Below are 16,641 nucleotides of genomic sequence, written 5' to 3'. Positions count from 1 at the left end.
AGCTTACAGGAATGGGACAGGAACAGCGACAAAACTTGCAGGAACAGGACGAGAAAATTGAGTTCCTGCTGGGACAGGCAAAAATTTGTCCCCATGTCATTCTCTACTCCATTTATTACATACCAGGGTTTCTTAAATAGAATTACATACATGTCAAGTATTTTCCCAGAATATGTTTCTGCATGCTTATTCCGCCCCTAGCCTACCATGACTTGGCATTTCTATAATGCTGTCATATACACAAAATAAAAAAGTCTCTTCTCTGCGGAGCTTCCAATCTAGCCAAGACTCAGAGGAAAAGACAAATAAAGTTTAATTAATCTGTTTATTACAAAGAGCACGGTTGAATTAACCCCCATCCTTTTTATCAAGTTGCACTAGAGGTTTTTAGGGCAGGCCAGCAAGGTAAGTGCTCTGATGCTTACAGGAATACTATGAGCGTCGGAGCATTTACTACACTGGCTTTATCTGAAAATCTCTAGCGCAGCTTGATAAAAGGGGTCCTAATATTGTTAAGCTATAGAAAAGCTAGATTAAGATTTAAAAGTAACTTCATAATGAAGAGTTTTAGGTGGGATTTGAATATTACTGAATTACACAATGATATCATTCCTTCTTCTCTTTACGTAATTTTGTACTCCAAAGCAGCAAGACACACCAACTCAGGAAAACTGCTCCTGGGATAGTGCTTTAGAATTCCAAAATAGTAATTCTACAACCCCATGCCAAAATGAATCGACTATAGCCGATGACATACTAATCTGAGTGTATCAAAATCAGTTCAGGAAAATTACAAGAAACCTACAGTTATGCTATTCTTTATCCCACTGAGGGAACTTGATAGGTCAGTGAACAAATGTGTTACGTACAATTTCAGAACACTGTTTTCCAAACTCTTCCAAAAATGTGGTAGCAGTTAACTCCCCTCTCATGTACTTCAACCAGGGTCTGCTGTCACCTCCAGAGATAAATGCTTGTCTAATGGTTCCAGAAGGAACATGGTTCTGCAACTCCCATTCTACAAAAATGAATGTTAAAGAACAGAATGAATAAAATTGTTACCAGATAGCATTATACACCTGACAGACTTAAATTAATGTTTCCTCAATCAGCTTCAGATGTATGTGGGAAGTGTGGTACTGGCAAAAGGTTCTCTTTTCAACATCTGGTGGTCTTGTTCACGAAGTCAACAATTTTGGATTGATGTTACACAACAATTATCAGACAATTTGGGGTTTTTTTTTGTACAACCCCAAGTGGTATTTATATTTAAACAATTTTTATTGATTTGTACAACTGTACAACACCAAGTATAACAATATAAGATTTGTACAACTGTACAACACCAAGTATAACAATTAACATCTCATCTAACACCCCTTCCTAACCTCCTCACAGAAACCTATCCCATCCCCACCGATGAATAAAGTAAATAACCAAACCACTCCAGGACTGACCGACTCATACATTTTGAGAAACCAGCTCCCCCTCCCCGTTTAGCCATCATACACTATCAGAGTTCCAGATTCGACCAATCAAATCACAAGGTGTTCCCCAATTAGTGCTTGTTGGGTCTGGGAAATAAAAGAGGATTAAAGTGGCAAACACGCTTGAAGAGGATGTCTCTAAATGTGTTACTGTGGATTTTTGGGAGCAGCATTCTGGACTGGCTTTCGAAACTAGATGTAGTGGGAGAAATGGAGAAATTGACTGATCATTAAATGGATCAATATAATCCACCTAGCACAATTTGTTTAAGCAGTGAGGGGTTAGAGGGGAGGATTTGGGGATACTTGGGACTGGAAGGTATGCTGAAGGAAAAAGCATTCTCTTGTTTGATGATGTAATTGTGTCAAGTAGAGTAAAAGTTTGTCTCCATCCTGTTTCAGTGAGAACTGTCCCCATCCCCGTGAACTCTGTCCTCATTTGCATAAACCTCAAACACTTATGATTTTAAGTGACACCAAAATAGACACCATGATACGAGATGGAAACCCCAAGGACTTCATTAACCACTGGTGCACCCTAAGCACATCCATCCTTGAAGACATGACACAACTGCAGAAAAAGACCAGAATCTGCAGACGCTCAGATAAATGGTTTGACAACGAACTACTGCAACTCAAACGACAATGCAAACATCTTTAAAGAGAATGGAGGAAAAATAATCGAGAACACACAAAAACAACCTGGAGAACACTGAACAAATACAAACAAAAGCTAAAAGAAAGTCATACTACACCAATCGGATAGGCACAGAAATCCAAGACACCAAAAATTTTGCAAACTACTAAAGGAACTTACAGACCCTTCCTGGCCACTCCCCCCACAGCCAATCAATTGGCTGAATTCTTCAGAAACAAAATCTCAACAGCCAAAAACATCTTCACCGGACCCCAAACCACCCCGACAAAATCTCAATACTACCTACAGAAAACGAGCCAGGAGAACAAGAGGTTGATACCCAAGGAAATAGAATTAACAGCATTTTTGGAAGACACACAAGATGTTACATCAACCAGATCAACCCTTTTGGTTTCTTGTCTTTCTGAACAAGATAAATCTTTAATAATGAAAATGTACTTTAAAAAAAAGATGAGTTCTGTTCCAAACAAGAGCTAAGGTGATGATGTTTCCAGACGTGGCCAGGGTGACTCAACTTAGGCGAAAGGCCTTCTTGGCCTTGAAGTCTAAAGTGATTGCCCTGAAAGCCACGTTCTTTTTAAAATTTCCGTGCAAATGTGTATTGAATTTTCAGAATAATGATTTTATATTCTGGGATCTACTATAATTGGAAAGATTTCTGAAAGACCACGAGAATGTACAGTCCTGAAGTGGAATAGAACTAGTTAGTAAAGCTCATAAAATTTAGGATCGTTTCGTCTAGTTATTATTTCATTGAATGTGTTTCCTATTTCAAGTTTAAGAAAGACTCCTCCCTTGAAGAGGACTAAATGGATTTTCCTGGTTTTTGTTAGTAAGTTTTCCTTTGACTGATGTATAATGATTTCCATTTTCTTTGCTGTTTTATGGATTGTATAATGATCTGAAAAGTTAATTAAAAAAAAAAAATGACTGAGCAGCTGGGCACATGATGGAAAGACGTTGCAGATGGTAGACAAGACACAAATTATGTCATTTAACAGTAGTTAACTGAAATCCAAAAGCAGCTTCTGCATTTTTTTTTAATCATTGAATTCAGTTGCCAATTATCTAAAATGTGTTAAGTTTTTACAAGTGGATACCAGTCTCAAATTTTTAGAGAATGACAAAGGAACAAAGTTTGTCCCTGTCCCCACGGCTCTGCCCCATATCATTCTCTAGTGTCAAGGTTGGGGAAGGGGGATTAATGGGAAGGGATTTTAAGGGGGGGTTGGTTGAAGGATTTAGTTTTCTTGAGGGTTGGCATTTTCATGTCTTTTCTTATGCCTTTCATATTTTTATTCTTTGTTTTCAATAAAAATCTATTGATACGAGAAAAACAAGAACAGAATGAAAAGCATTATCAGGGGACAAAAAAAATTGTTCTGCAGTCACTAAAGGAGGAAGTTATCAGCATGGGCCATGGCTTCTTTTACCACAAATTGTGCTAGTTTAGCACAGGGTCTCATTTTATGCAATGAAACCCTTTACAAAAATAGCCTGACTTGTGGTAAAATAACCCATCTTAACAATGACCCAAGTTGTAACTTCCCCTCCTAAATAGCCTCCATGGAAAATCTACCTCTAAGGGCTCCTTTTACTAAGCCGCATTAGGGCTTTGCCGCACGCGCTAGACCTTAACGCCAGCACTGAGCTGGCGTTAGTTCTAGCCGCGTAGCGTGAGTTAAGCGCGCGCTAAAATCCTGTGTGTGCTAAAACCGCTAGCGCGGCTTAGTAAAAGGAGCCCTAAGAGCCTTCAGCGCGTGCGACTTTTCATCACACGCTAACCCCCACGCTAGCCAAAAAAACTACCGTCTGCTCAAGAGGAGGCGGTAGCAGTTAGCGTGGCCAGCGGTTTAGCGCACGCTATTACGTATGTTAAACCGCTACTGCGGCTTCGTAGAAGGAGCCCAAAATGGACAAAGATGTGTAAGAAAAAGATGGCTAAACCGGCATGCGTTGAGAATCAGCACTGTTTTCAGAATGTTCACAATGTTTTAACTTGAATTCTCTTTTGCTGGTGAAAAAAATTCTAAATACATTCCAATTGTCAAGCCACATACAGTATTTTCAACTTTTACAATCTTTACAATATTTCAGCTATAACATTCCCCAAATAAATTTTTACCTTTCTTCCAACTCCCCCCACTCAATTCCCCCCTTTGGCCATCCTGTCTCTCCGTTGCCAAAAATGTCTTATGGAGCTTTGACACTGAAGCACAGTTCAGGGCCTCAGCCCCCCCCCCCGCCCCCCGCAATTCTTACAATTTCCCTACGAATTCTAATTTCAAATGTGCCCTTTCCAGCAATCTGAAATAATGGCAGATTTGCAAATAGAAAGCATCTCTCATTCTTACCCAGATTTGCTTCTACAATTCTTGAAACGACATTACTCTAGCCTCCTCATCCTTCAGATGTTCCAAACGGCATGAGAGTTTCAGTTTCATGGGATTTAAAAATGACGCTGGCTCAGAAAGGACGTATACAGCTATTATTGAGCTCAGGCAGAAGCAGGGCTAGTGCCGTTTGGAGGTTACTCATCCTGTATGTTTGACGCTCCACAATGATTAAGGTAAACCAATTTATATTTTTATGCAGTTTATTTAAAAGTTAGATTTTGAAAGATTTTTTAGGTATTTACGGTACTTTGGTGAGAATTTAGTTGTAGGTGCTGCTGATCCAAAGATACCTCATTGGTCGTCTTGTCTCCTGAAGACGCTATCGACGAAACACGATCGGGTGTAGAGTAAGGCTGTTTTCTAAAGGTCTTCGTGAAGACTTGTGAACTTCCAAATATGCAATTTGCGTGCTACAAAGTTTATATCATAGTCTACAAATGACTCATTGAATTGTTAGAACAATTAGGAATATGCTACATTTTATGCAATGAAACGTGATGATATCACACTTTTAACAACCTGTTGTTAAGACGGGATCTTAGGGCAGATTGCACTTTTTTGATATGTTAATAATAAGTAAAATGATAATGTTAAGATTTAGATCTATTTAATAAAAATTTCATAATGCGGCACTTTATATTAACTTAAGCTTCAAATATTTATTGAATAAGAGAGTTTTGTGAAGCCTTTTTTGGTATGTTTCCCATTATATGTTATTTGGAAAATACAGTAACCAATGATAACCTGCATTACCAATATTTTATAAATGGACAACCACCTATTGTACTTTCTTAACCTTCCAGTTTACAGAGCTGAGAAATGTGTTCTGTAGAAGTATGCAGTAAAAGCATGCTATATTCCTTACCTACTGCCAGTTTGTAAGGTGACGGTAGAAGTACACCTCCCATGTCAAAAATAACAGCTTTATACCCAGAAGCTGTAGAATGCCTCCATCGTATTGGATTCTGAGAGAGACACTGTTCATGTTTCAGAATTAAGGATAGCCTGATAAACCGCAAAAATGGATCTTGAAAAATTCTGGTGACAAACATTATGCAAAACTGTAGGAGAAGGAAAGCAAACACTTGAGAAGCTTTATTTTTTTCGAACAGGTGATATCTGGCAGTACAAATGTCATGCAAATAGTCTGCGTTGATGTGACCACTACTGCTTATTTATTTCAATTTTGCTTACACCTTTTTCAGTATTAGTTCAGAGTGAGTCCCAGAGGGCTCACAATCTAATTTTATACCTGAGGCAATAGAGGGTTAAGGGCTAGATTCACTAAGCAAACTGATCGTGTGCCAATCGGTTTGTGACCCCTTTGCGACTCGATTTCCCTCCGACCTGATTCACTAACCTGTGTCCTGATCATCCTCCGAACCGCGCATGCAAATGAGGGGGAAAGGCATTCAAATGATGGCAGGCAACGATTCACAAACAAAAACCCTGCTACATTGACTAGGCAGGCCGATCACAAACAAGCGACTGCTGAGGACCAGTCGCTCAGGTTCTTTCCGACTGCCCTGCCTTCTGCTGCTCTGCTCTCTGCCTCGAACTCTTGCAGGCCCGACTCTCTCACCCTTCCCCGCAGTGCAAGCCCGTGGTTTTAACCCGCGGGCTTAAAGCGGGTTAAAACCATAGGCTCACAAAAAAGTTAAGAGAAAAAAAAAAATTTTCTGCTGGGCTCAGAGGGCCAGCGCATGCGCAGACCATCTAGATAGTCTGCGCATGTGTTGGGATCGCTATAGAGCGATCCGGGCAGGCGGTTGGGGGCATGATTCTGATCACTCTCATTTGCATGAGGACGATTTGTGAATCAGCCCCCTGGACACGGATCCGATCTGTGCCCTTAGTAAATCTAGTCCTAAGTGACTTGTCCAAGATCACAAGAAGCAGCAGCAAGATTTGAGCCTGGCTTTGCTGGATGTCACTAGGCTGACCTTCTATTTATCATGGAAAATAGAGGTAAGCACTTTAAAATATACTTTATATAACTATAAGTTTCACCATTACTAATTTGATTTGATTTATTCCATTTGATATACCGCTCTCCACTAAAGGCATTAAAGCAGTTTACAATAAAACCTGTAATAATACTGCAAACTATTGCTGCCCGATTCGAATCGATTCTCGATTCATTTCGGGTGAATCGATTCGAATCGATTTACCCCGCCAAAAAAATCGTACTCCCGATTCATTGACTGACCCTCCCCCATTCGCCTTCTAAAGCAGGAGCAGCAGCGCTGCCTTTTGCTGGCCTGCCGCTCCTGCTTTAGAGGGCGAGTGGGGAGGGTCAGTCAGGAAGTGGCTTACCCGCTGCTGTGCTCTCCGTCTTCCTCCTGGCCTCCAGAATCAATCTCCCTAACTTCAGCAGCCTGCAATAAGATCGCTGGCATTAGCGATCTTTGCAAGCTGCTGAACGGCTTCGGCGCGTCTTCTCTCTGCCGCGGTCCCACCCCTTCTCTGATATCAGAGAAGGGGCGGGACCGCGGCAGAGAGAAGATGCTCAGAAGCCGTTCAGCAGCTTGCAAAGATCGCTAGCGCCAGCGATCTTATTGCAGGCTGCTGAAGTTAGGGAGAATGATTCTAGAGGCCAGGGTGAACAGCACGCCTTCCGGAGTGGGGGGGTAGTCCTTCGGGGGGGGGGGGGGGGAGTGCAGCCTTCCGGGGAGATGGGCAGGCAGGCCTTCAAAGGGGGGGGACAGGCAGGCCTTTTGGGGGGGGATGCAGGCCTTCAAAGATAATGTACGCTAATCATTCAGTAACTAAAATAAGACACACTACATTATCACATTTTTAGTAGGCTCCAGTACACAAAAAAGAAGTAACAGCCATTACCTGCCCATAACAAATGGATTGCAGAGAAATTAATTTTTGTACTAGATCTCAATGTGTCACATTAGCGTAAAAACTTGTATTGAAAAAACATGCACTGTCAAAGATAGCTATACAAATTGTAACCTAGAAATTCTAATTGTTTGCACTAGATCCATAGTTAGTATCAAGTTAGGATGCAACCTTGTATCATAAACTTGTTCTGTAACTGTCAAATTGTAACCCGTCAACTATATGATATGTACACGTCTTCCTCCGTATTTGCTGTGATAGGGGATTAACACACCCGCGAATACAGAAAACCCGCAAATAACTTTTTCATATGTTATTCGCTGTTTTCTATTATAAACCATCGTGAATATGGTGAAACTGCAAATAAAACGGTGGGAGACCTGGCCTGTTCCTGAAGGAGAAGCAAAACAAGGTGAGGAAAGTGCTGGGAATTGGCAATTTTCTCTGTAAATGCTTGGAATCCACAATTTCTCTATTGCAAGCTGACGCAATTTGGGGGCGAGGAGCCAGCAAGCTAAAAACTGTGAATTGAAACCGCGAATACAGAGGGAGAAGTGTTTTTTAACCTGTAAGCCGTTCTGAGCTCTTCGGGGACAACGGGATAGAAAACGAATTAAACAAATAAATACTACACCCAGGGCAAAACATTTCTTCATTGGCAACCTTCCTTCTGCCTCAACTGTTCAGAAAGTATAAAAGCTGAACCTCTGCAGAACACATAGTTTCTGTGCTGTAAAGAAGATGGAAACTCAGACACTGGAAGAACTGGCTTCTTGGCTCAGATCAGGTGTAAATACTAAGGGCTCCTTTTACTAAGGTACGCTAGCGTTTTTAGCACACGCGCAAAATTACCGCACGGTACACTTCTAGAATAACGCCAGCTCAATGCTGGAGTTAAGGTCTAGCGTGCGCAGCAATTTAGCGAGTGCTATTCCGCGTGTTAAGGCCCTAACACACCTTAGTAAAAGAAGCCCTAAAACATATGCTAAGGACAGTCCCTTCTTGAAATTTTGGCTGAGCTTAAGTATCTTGCACAACCAATCCTGTTAAGAGGCACAATGTTATTATGCTCATGGACATTTTAAAATTAAACATAATGGACAGGTTCATAGCTTGTTTTTTTTAATATAATTTCACCATCAAATTTATAACCCACCTTTCTGAGTTAAACACAGGGCAGAACAAAGATTCTACATATTCAACTTGCTTATACAATTACTCCCATTGTGTGTGACTGATAAGTAACTGAGAAACATAGACCCCCCCTTCTTTACAAAGCTACACTAGTGTTTTTAGTGCCGGCCGGCCCAGTAACAGCTCTGATGCTCATAGAATTCCCATGAGTGTCCCAGCTGTTACCGCTGCAGCCGACGCTAAAAATGCTAGTGCAGCTTTCTAAAGGAGAGGGAGAATGTGTAAAAGATCAAGTTAGTGGATATTAATTGTAGGATGGGGAACGAAAGAAAACCTCAAAGCTTGTATGCAAATCTTGGTTCTAGCAAATTAGGAATGTTAATATCAGGAAACACATTTTTATGGAGAGGGTGGTGGATGCCTAGAATGCTCTCCTAAGGGAGTTGGTGGAGATGAAGATGGTGACGGAATTTAAAAAAGCACGGCATGAACACAAGAGGACCTCTAATTAGAAAACAAATGGTCTGTGTCCCATTTATGGCAATTTGGTTTAGGATGGGCTGGGGAGGGCTTCGATGGAAGCTCCAGTGATTTGGAACGTGAGGACAGTGCTGGGCAGACTTTACAGTCTGTATCCTGCAAAGGACAGGATGGTTAGGATAGACTGGAATGAGCTTCAAGGGCAACTTTGGTAGTAGGAATCTAAAGATCGTAACAGGCAGACTTCTAAGATCTATGGAACAGAAATATTACAGAAAAAAAAAAATTTAACCATGAATGTATAAATCCTGTGACTACTGTGCAGTAGTGTTGCCCGATTCACGATTTGAATCGGTTCACCGATTCACTTCGGAGGAATCGATTTAAAACAAAACAAAACAAAACAAAAAAACTGCTTTCCGATTCGGCTGACCCTCCCCCCTTGCCCCCTAAAGCATGAGCGGCAGCGCTGCTCTTGCTGGCCAGCCGCTGCCGCACCTGCTTTAGAGGGCGAGGGGGGAGGGTCAGTCGGAAAGTGCTGCTTTCCAGCTTCCCCCCTGGCATCTGGCTTCCCCTCCCCAGCCTTCTGCTTTCCCCCTTGGCCTCACCGCACTGTTTACCTTTGAGGAGCATCCTGCAGACAAGATCGCGGTGCTAGTGATCTTTGCACTGCTTCAGAGCTGTTTCTTCCGCCGCAAGCCTGCCTCTGATGTCAGAGGAGGGGCGGGACCCTGGCAAAGGAAATAGCTCCGAAGCAGTGCAAAGATCGCTAGCATTGCGATCTTGTCTGCAGACTGATCCTCAAAGGTAAATGGTGCGGGGAGGCCAGGGGGGAAGCCGGACACCAGTGGGAGGCCAGGGGGAACACGCAGGCCTTCCGGGGGGGGGGGGAGCAGTCCTTTGGGGTGGGGGGTGGGACAGGCCTTCAGGGGTGGGATGCAGGCCTTTAAGGGGGAGGGGAACAAGCCTTCAAGGGGGAGAGACAGGTCTTCAAGGGGGGGACAGGCCTTCAGGGATGGTGGCACAGACCTTCAGGGGAGGGGAGCCCTGGTGTGGAAGTACACGGAGGGAGGGAGGGGGGTTCAAAGAGACATGCATATGCTGGACTTTGGGGGGGGGGAGAAGAAATAATGGGACTAAAAATAGAGGAGAGGGAGAGAGATGATGGACGATGGGATTTAGGGAGGGAAGGAACAGAAAGGGAAAGAAGTTGGACACAAGGGATGGTGTGGAGGGGGGTTTAGAGATACTGGATAGGAGGGTAGTTGGGAAGAGAAAGGGAGAGATTGTGGACCCTGAGGTGGTGGGGAAGGAGGGAGAGATGCTGGATGAAAGGGTAGGTGAGAAAAGGTGAATCTGTGGATGGAGATGAAAAAAAGGAAAGATGCCAGACCTCCAGGGGATGGAAGGGGAGGACAGAGATGGCAGATGGATGGTTAGAACGGAGAAAGGAGACCCTGGCAAGCAAGTTATCAGAAGACAACCAGAGCCTAGGACCAACAAGATTTGAATATTGACCAGACAACAAAAGGTAGAAAAACTAATTTTATTTTCTGTTTTGTGATTACAATATGTCAGATTTGAAAAATGTATTCTGCCAGAGCTGGTGTTAACCGTAAATGTGAGCTAGGATTTAACAGAGAGGAAAAGTCCTTTTTGTTTCTTTATTTTGTTTACACCACAGCACCAGTGTGGTTAGGCGAAGCCAAATGGGGTGAAGAAGCTATAAAATAAACCCACCAGGATGTTTGAAAAAAACAAAAAACAAACACCCAATTGGGCAGGAAAATCAAATCGAATAACCAATTCAATAGGCTGAATCGAATTGAATTTTTTTTCCTGAATCGGGCAGCATTACTGTGCAACCTGGATAGACCATTCAGGTCTTTACCTACTGTCATTTACATTACTATGTAGCACATGCCAAATCTATGCTTTTTTGGCCCATTCAAAAAGTAAGTACTTTAGTAGGAAAATTAAAAAACTTGTTCTTGAAATAAAAGCATGCATTTCTGTAAAACACTGTAGTCTCGGGGGAGAGCATCCTGAGGTTGCGAGTTCAAAAAACCCATGCTGCTCCTTGTGACCCTGGGCAGCAGGTCACCTAACCCTCCCACCCCCTTTGCCCCAGGTACATTAGATAGATTGTAAGTCCACCGGCACAGACAGGGAAAAATGCTTGAATACCTGAATAAATTAATGTAAACCGTTCTGGGAGAATAGTATAGAAAATTAAAATAAATAAACATGCTAGATGCATCTGATCACTGTACTCATACAGTATTCCAGGAGGCAGGATTAAACTAGAGGGGAACAACTGCAGGTCAGAGGACCTTACACTTAACCATTCCATCCCTCTGGGGGCATCACTTTTTTTTTTTCTCTTTCTACAGCATTTCTTGCGGTCAAACCTTCCTCATCCTAACCAGAGGTGGCTCGTGGCTGGGAGAGTAAACCAGCACAGAATGCACCATATTGCTTAGCGGCGAAGCACCACGGACCTAGCAAGAAGCCCTGGATTAGAACTCAAACCCCCCCCCCCCCTCCAAATAGCTAAAACTTTCTTCGCCGAATGCGAAGTTATAAAGAGGGGCAAACACGAAGGCGTAAAGGAAGCTCTACCTCCGTCCGCACCTTCTACGGAATCCTGTAGCGTTCGCTGCGTCAGCACCTCACGTGATCCCCACGCCGGGGTCGAAAGGTCACGCGGAGACCGGAAGTGAAGCGAGAGGAGCCTGTAGTTTTGTTATTGTAGTAACAATAATCTTGTAATAGTGTGAGAGGAGGCGCGCGTCTCGTTGTCTGCTTCCTCCCCCCCACCCCACACTTTTCGTGTGTGTTTTCGCTGCTGGAGGATGTGAACGGCCCCCACTTGCCTCTTCCCGCACCCCTCTCCCTCGTCCGACCCCAGTTTTCGCGTGTGGTGAGGCCCAGGGACACTGTGTAACATATGAGTGTTTCATTGGTTGTGATTCGGCTGGAGCTCGCGGAGCGCTCCCGCGTCCCCGAGAGCTTTCTGTACAGTGCAGGTGAGGCGGAGAGGGCATAGGAGGACGGATTGAGACATCCGGCTTTTACTTCGATAGCTTTCAGTGGAAGTAAAACCGGAATGTCTCAATCTGGCCGCCCTTTTTTTTTTTCTGGAGCTATATGGTAAGCGTTTTCCGCCTCGGGATCGAGCAAGAGAAATCCTCTTCCTCGATAGAGGAGGTTGCACTAATCCTTCCTCGCTTTTAAACCTTCTGCATGGCTGCCAAGTTACCCAACTCCAGGAGGGAGACTTTTTGGCCAGTCTTACATAGTGAAGTATTGTGTTATTTCTAGTCTGTGATTCTACCTATTGAAACCAGTCCAGCATGTCCCGTAATGTATTAGAAGAAATCCAAGACTGGCTTAAAATCTATCTTCTGGACCTGGGTAACTTGGAAGTCCTGCCAGAGGTTTGGAGTTGAACGTTTTAGCCTGAAATTCAAAGTTAAAAATTAATATTGAGGGGACACTGTTCCTATGTTTGGTTCTGGGTTTGGGATAGTATCTCAAAAGCTGTAGATCCATGATACAGATGTAATAGAGCTGCTTAATATAAAGGTCTTAGCAAAGCATCCCATTGAAGTAGTAGGCATGTATTGAAAAAACTGGTGGTTCTCAAATGTGAAAGTTTTGTGGCTAATTGATATATACAAATGTTTGTGGTCTATTCTGCATTAACATCACTTTTCAGGAAGGACAAATGCATTTGAATGTTGCATCTGAGTTGCTACTACTACTTAGCATTGAAATCAAGACACTTACTGAACTATTGAAGCATATGTAAGCCTTGGTGTAAGAGTTATCCTGTGCACTTTCTCTATGAATTCTCTATTTCATCTTCCAACTGTGAGGGAATATGTAGGTCATTTGACATAAGGTGTAGTGAAAATTTAGCAAAAAAACCCCCATTCCAGCTAACAGTATTCCTTCCTCCCTCCCTTCAAAAGGTCATGGATTTTGTCATAATGCAAAATGGTTGCAGTCAGCTGTTATTTTGCTGTTAAGTTATGGTAGTGCATATGTTTCCAACCTTTAAAACTGGTTATTTTTCTTAATTCCCAATACATAGCTGAAAACTGAAGATATGATAACAAACTAGAATGTATTCCCACATCCTATGTAATTACAATGTTTATACCATCTCTTCCCAGAGAATGAGCATCAAAATCATTTACAAGGTGGATCAAGCCTACATCATACAATAGGCATAGCATACCATGGATGCATATAATCCCCCATTCACCTACGCTAATTAAAAACATCTCTTTTCATCCATAACCTGCAGATCAATTAGCAGGTTTTCTACACAAAAACACTTATTTTAATATAGTAGTGAAAAGTCAGTGTTTTAAACTACATTAGTAGTACCTGCAAGTGCAGTAGAATAATACTGTGCTTTATTTACTTTAACCTTGTGTGATCTGTTTTAGCTTTTGAATGTAGCTTTGTAGCACATTAATTGTTTGTGCTTTCATCCAGCCACTGATATGTCTAATGAGGAAATTAAAGAAAAGACACTGGGATTGGCTTCAATACGCTTGGAAGGAAAGGCACCTGTGGAAAAGGCAGCACTTCTACATCAGCATATTGGACGCAGAGAGATGACAGATGTGATTATTGAAACTATAAATTCCAAACCAGGTACACCAGTTGTATCCATTGTAAATCAGGCTCATAATCTGACATATATTTATTGTGTTTAGTTATCTTTGGAATGCTATATTTGCTATGATGGTTATTTCAAATAAAGAACAGAAAATTAAGATAAAACAAGATGACTTGTGTACAGAAATGTGTTCAGAGGTTCTTGAAAATCTTTATGTGACTAGGAATATTATGCTTCAGATCAGGAACACCTTTTTGGTTGGAGGGGCTGGACCCAATCCTAAATTCTATAATTGTAGCAAAGCTCCTGTGGACCACCATCCCATTCTGCTATCTGTGGTTCAGATGATACCTAAATAAACTAACCTGTCCTCTTGTATGTACCACACAAGAATTCAGATGTAGGAAGCTGACTACATTAGCCTTACACCTATTCTCATTCATTTGTCAGATTTATACCGTGTTTCCCTGAAAATAAGATCTACCCCGAAAATAAGCCCTAGCATGATTTTCGGGGTAAATCTTAATATAAGCCGTATTACCCCTGAAAATAAGCCTTAGTTGTAGGCAGCCACGCTTCCCCCCACCCTCACCACGCAGCCGAACCCCCGCTGACCCTCCATCCTTCCCTCCAAACCGCGACCATAAATACTTTCCAGCAGAGGAGCGTCGGGCCAGCAGCACTCACAGGCTGCTTCGCGGCCTTGTCGCTGGGGCCTTCTGTGTACTGCATTACTGATGATGTCATCAGTACATAGAAGGCCTCAGCAAGAAGGCTGCGAAGCAGCCTGGGAGTTCTGCTGGCCCGATGCTCCTCTGCCAGAAGGTATTTATGGTCGCGGCCAGCGGGGATTGGTTTGGGAGGGAAGGATGGAGGGTCAGTGGATGTTCAGCGGTTTGGCTCCAAGGTGGAGGCGGGGAGGGTTCTGCTGCACAAGGGATGGGAAGGAGGCAAGCTGGACAAGGGTTCTGCTGCACAGGGATAGGAGGGAAGGAAGGATGGAAACTGGGCAAGGGTTCTGCTGCACAGGGGGATGGGAGGGATAAAAAGATGCAGAGGGAAGACACAAGGGGATGGGTGAGAGGGGAGGAAAGATGTTGCACATGTAGGGGAGAGAAAGGAAAGAGGAAGAATTGGGGTGAAGGAGAGGAAAGGAGAAATAATCATGTACATGAAAAAAATAAGCCCTACCCAAAAATAAGACCTAGTGCCTTGTTTTTGGGCCCCAAATGAATATAAGACACTGTCTTATTTTCGGGGAAACATGGTAGTAACATAGTAAGTGACAGCAAATAAAGGCCAGTTGGTCTTCAAAGTCTGCCCACTTGCCTTACCTTCTACTTCTGTGTTGCTTTGGGTAATGAAATTATAAGCAGCAGAAAGAGGCGCACTTGGTCATAATGAGCGAAACCATCAGAATAATAAAGCGAAACCAATCAGAAAGAGGCGCACTCGTCATAATGAGCCTGCAGCCCCTGCCTCCTACTGCGACCGTAAAAACTAACCAGCAGTAGGAAATTATTTTTAAAAAGTAAAGCTGAAAACATGCTTGCTGGCGCTTTAAAAAAAAGTGAGGCTTAGGCGAATTTGCAACCGAAATGACAGCCAGGTGCTCACCTAAATTAGCCGGGCAGAGCGCCCGGCTAAAAGGCGTTAGGGAGAACATTGGGGGTAAAGTAATCTCTAGGACTTGCAGAATTTCTACCAAGGATCTCTTAAGCATCTCCCTAGGAGTTACCATTGTTAGTCTAGGAAAATTAATAAGTCTCAGATTATTATTTTGTGAATTATTCTCAGGTATTTCTAGTTTCCTTCTAAGATTCACATTGTCCTCAATTAGGGACTCTTGCAATTGTTTAGATGATAATAAGTCTTGGTCAAGCTTTTGAATTGGGACTCAATTACAGTCAAAAATACCTGATCAAGCACCACTGAATGTATCGGAAATTCTGGAAACGTCAAATAAGGACATAGTAACATCTTCCACATTGATATTAACTGTAGCTCCCTCGATTGATAAAGTATGGTTATTGAGGCTTTTCTTTAAAAATAAACAGAAAGTTTCTTGGATGTAAAATTCAAATGTTCCTTGATCTCTCAAGAGAAACTCAAAAGCGTCGTCAAGAATGTCTCCTTCAGAGACCAAGGTTCATCTCATTGGGGGCTACATTCTGTTTGACACATCCATGTAAGTGTATTAGAGTTAACTGCATTTTTGGCCTTTTCCCGACTGGACGGGGAAAAATCAAGTACTCCATAGTTTAAATATGTCACTCCTACCTCATCTCTATGTATAGCACATTCTAAATATATAGATTTATATTCTTCTTTTTTCTCGCTCATGTGAAATCTTGGATTCAATATAGAAGACTTGAGTTGCGTTAGCCAAATTTTTTTTTTCTTCTGTTTTTAGGAGTGTTAAGGTGTAATATGATTTATACTTTAAAGAAAGTAATATCTTGTCTAACCAACTTTCTGTACGAGTGTATACTTGGTATATAATTTGAAAATTCATAAATAAATAAAATTTAAAAAAAAGATCTTCAGGCAGATGAGCAGGACTATTTTTATTTTATTTTTAATTGAAAATTTTAAATATAACTTTTCAAGAAAAATACAAGTAAAATTTAAAACAATATACAGTAATACGCATTGAAAATACTTGATATTGCGTTCAAATTAAAATTTCAAAACTTGAATTTCAATAAACAATGCAAAAAAGGCATCACAAGGAAAAAGGTTACAAATACCTCTTTCTTATCTTTAACATGTAATTAAATACTTCTTCCAAAACTACTATAATTAGATTGTGAGCCCACTGGGACAGAGAGGGATACTCATTTCTATTGTAAACCACTTAATATCTAAGTGCAAGCAGTATATCAAGTATAATAAATCAAATCAAGAATTTGAACTGGTATAAAAAGAGAATTCAAGGGATATACTCGTACTCTCTACCTAATCTTTCAGCAAATCTTTATTATAGGACCCTGTAACCCT

At 42.0% G+C, this 16,641-nt stretch overlaps 2 protein-coding genes across 7 annotated transcripts in view; one reads left to right on the top strand and one right to left on the bottom strand.

Annotated features, from left to right (window-relative positions):
* Positions 1 to 11,765, bottom strand: part of ACAD10 (acyl-CoA dehydrogenase family member 10) — a 71,944-nt gene extending 60,179 nt beyond the window's left edge. For 3 of the 6 annotated variants that reach the window (XM_033954029.1, XM_033954034.1, XM_033954032.1), the window contains exons 1-3: positions 11,628 to 11,682; positions 5,407 to 5,602; positions 870 to 1,018 (exon numbers count right to left, since the gene is read on the bottom strand). In XM_033954029.1, the coding sequence (XP_033809920.1) occupies positions 870 to 1,018; positions 5,407 to 5,593 (336 nt within the window). In that variant the 5' untranslated portion in view covers positions 5,594 to 5,602; positions 11,628 to 11,682. Of the gene's footprint in view, positions 1 to 869; positions 1,019 to 5,406; positions 5,603 to 11,192; positions 11,454 to 11,627 lie in introns of those variants that run through there. The other 3 variants (XM_033954030.1, XM_033954031.1, XM_033954035.1) reach the window with 3 other exon arrangements.
* A 33-nt stretch (positions 11,766 to 11,798) lies between these two features.
* Positions 11,799 to 16,641, top strand: part of BRAP (BRCA1 associated protein) — an 88,414-nt gene continuing 83,571 nt past the window's right edge. Inside the window, exons 1-2 of the mRNA XM_033954036.1 lie at positions 11,799 to 12,034; positions 13,515 to 13,676. Of these exons, the coding sequence (XP_033809927.1) occupies positions 11,956 to 12,034; positions 13,515 to 13,676 (241 nt within the window). The 5' untranslated portion in view covers positions 11,799 to 11,955. The remainder of the gene's footprint in view (positions 12,035 to 13,514; positions 13,677 to 16,641) is intronic.

This window comes from Geotrypetes seraphini, chromosome 8 (genome assembly GCF_902459505.1).
Source record: "Geotrypetes seraphini chromosome 8, aGeoSer1.1, whole genome shotgun sequence".
NCBI classification, from domain to species: domain Eukaryota; kingdom Metazoa; phylum Chordata; class Amphibia; order Gymnophiona; family Dermophiidae; genus Geotrypetes; species Geotrypetes seraphini.
This window is presented reverse-complemented; position numbering and strand designations above follow the sequence as displayed.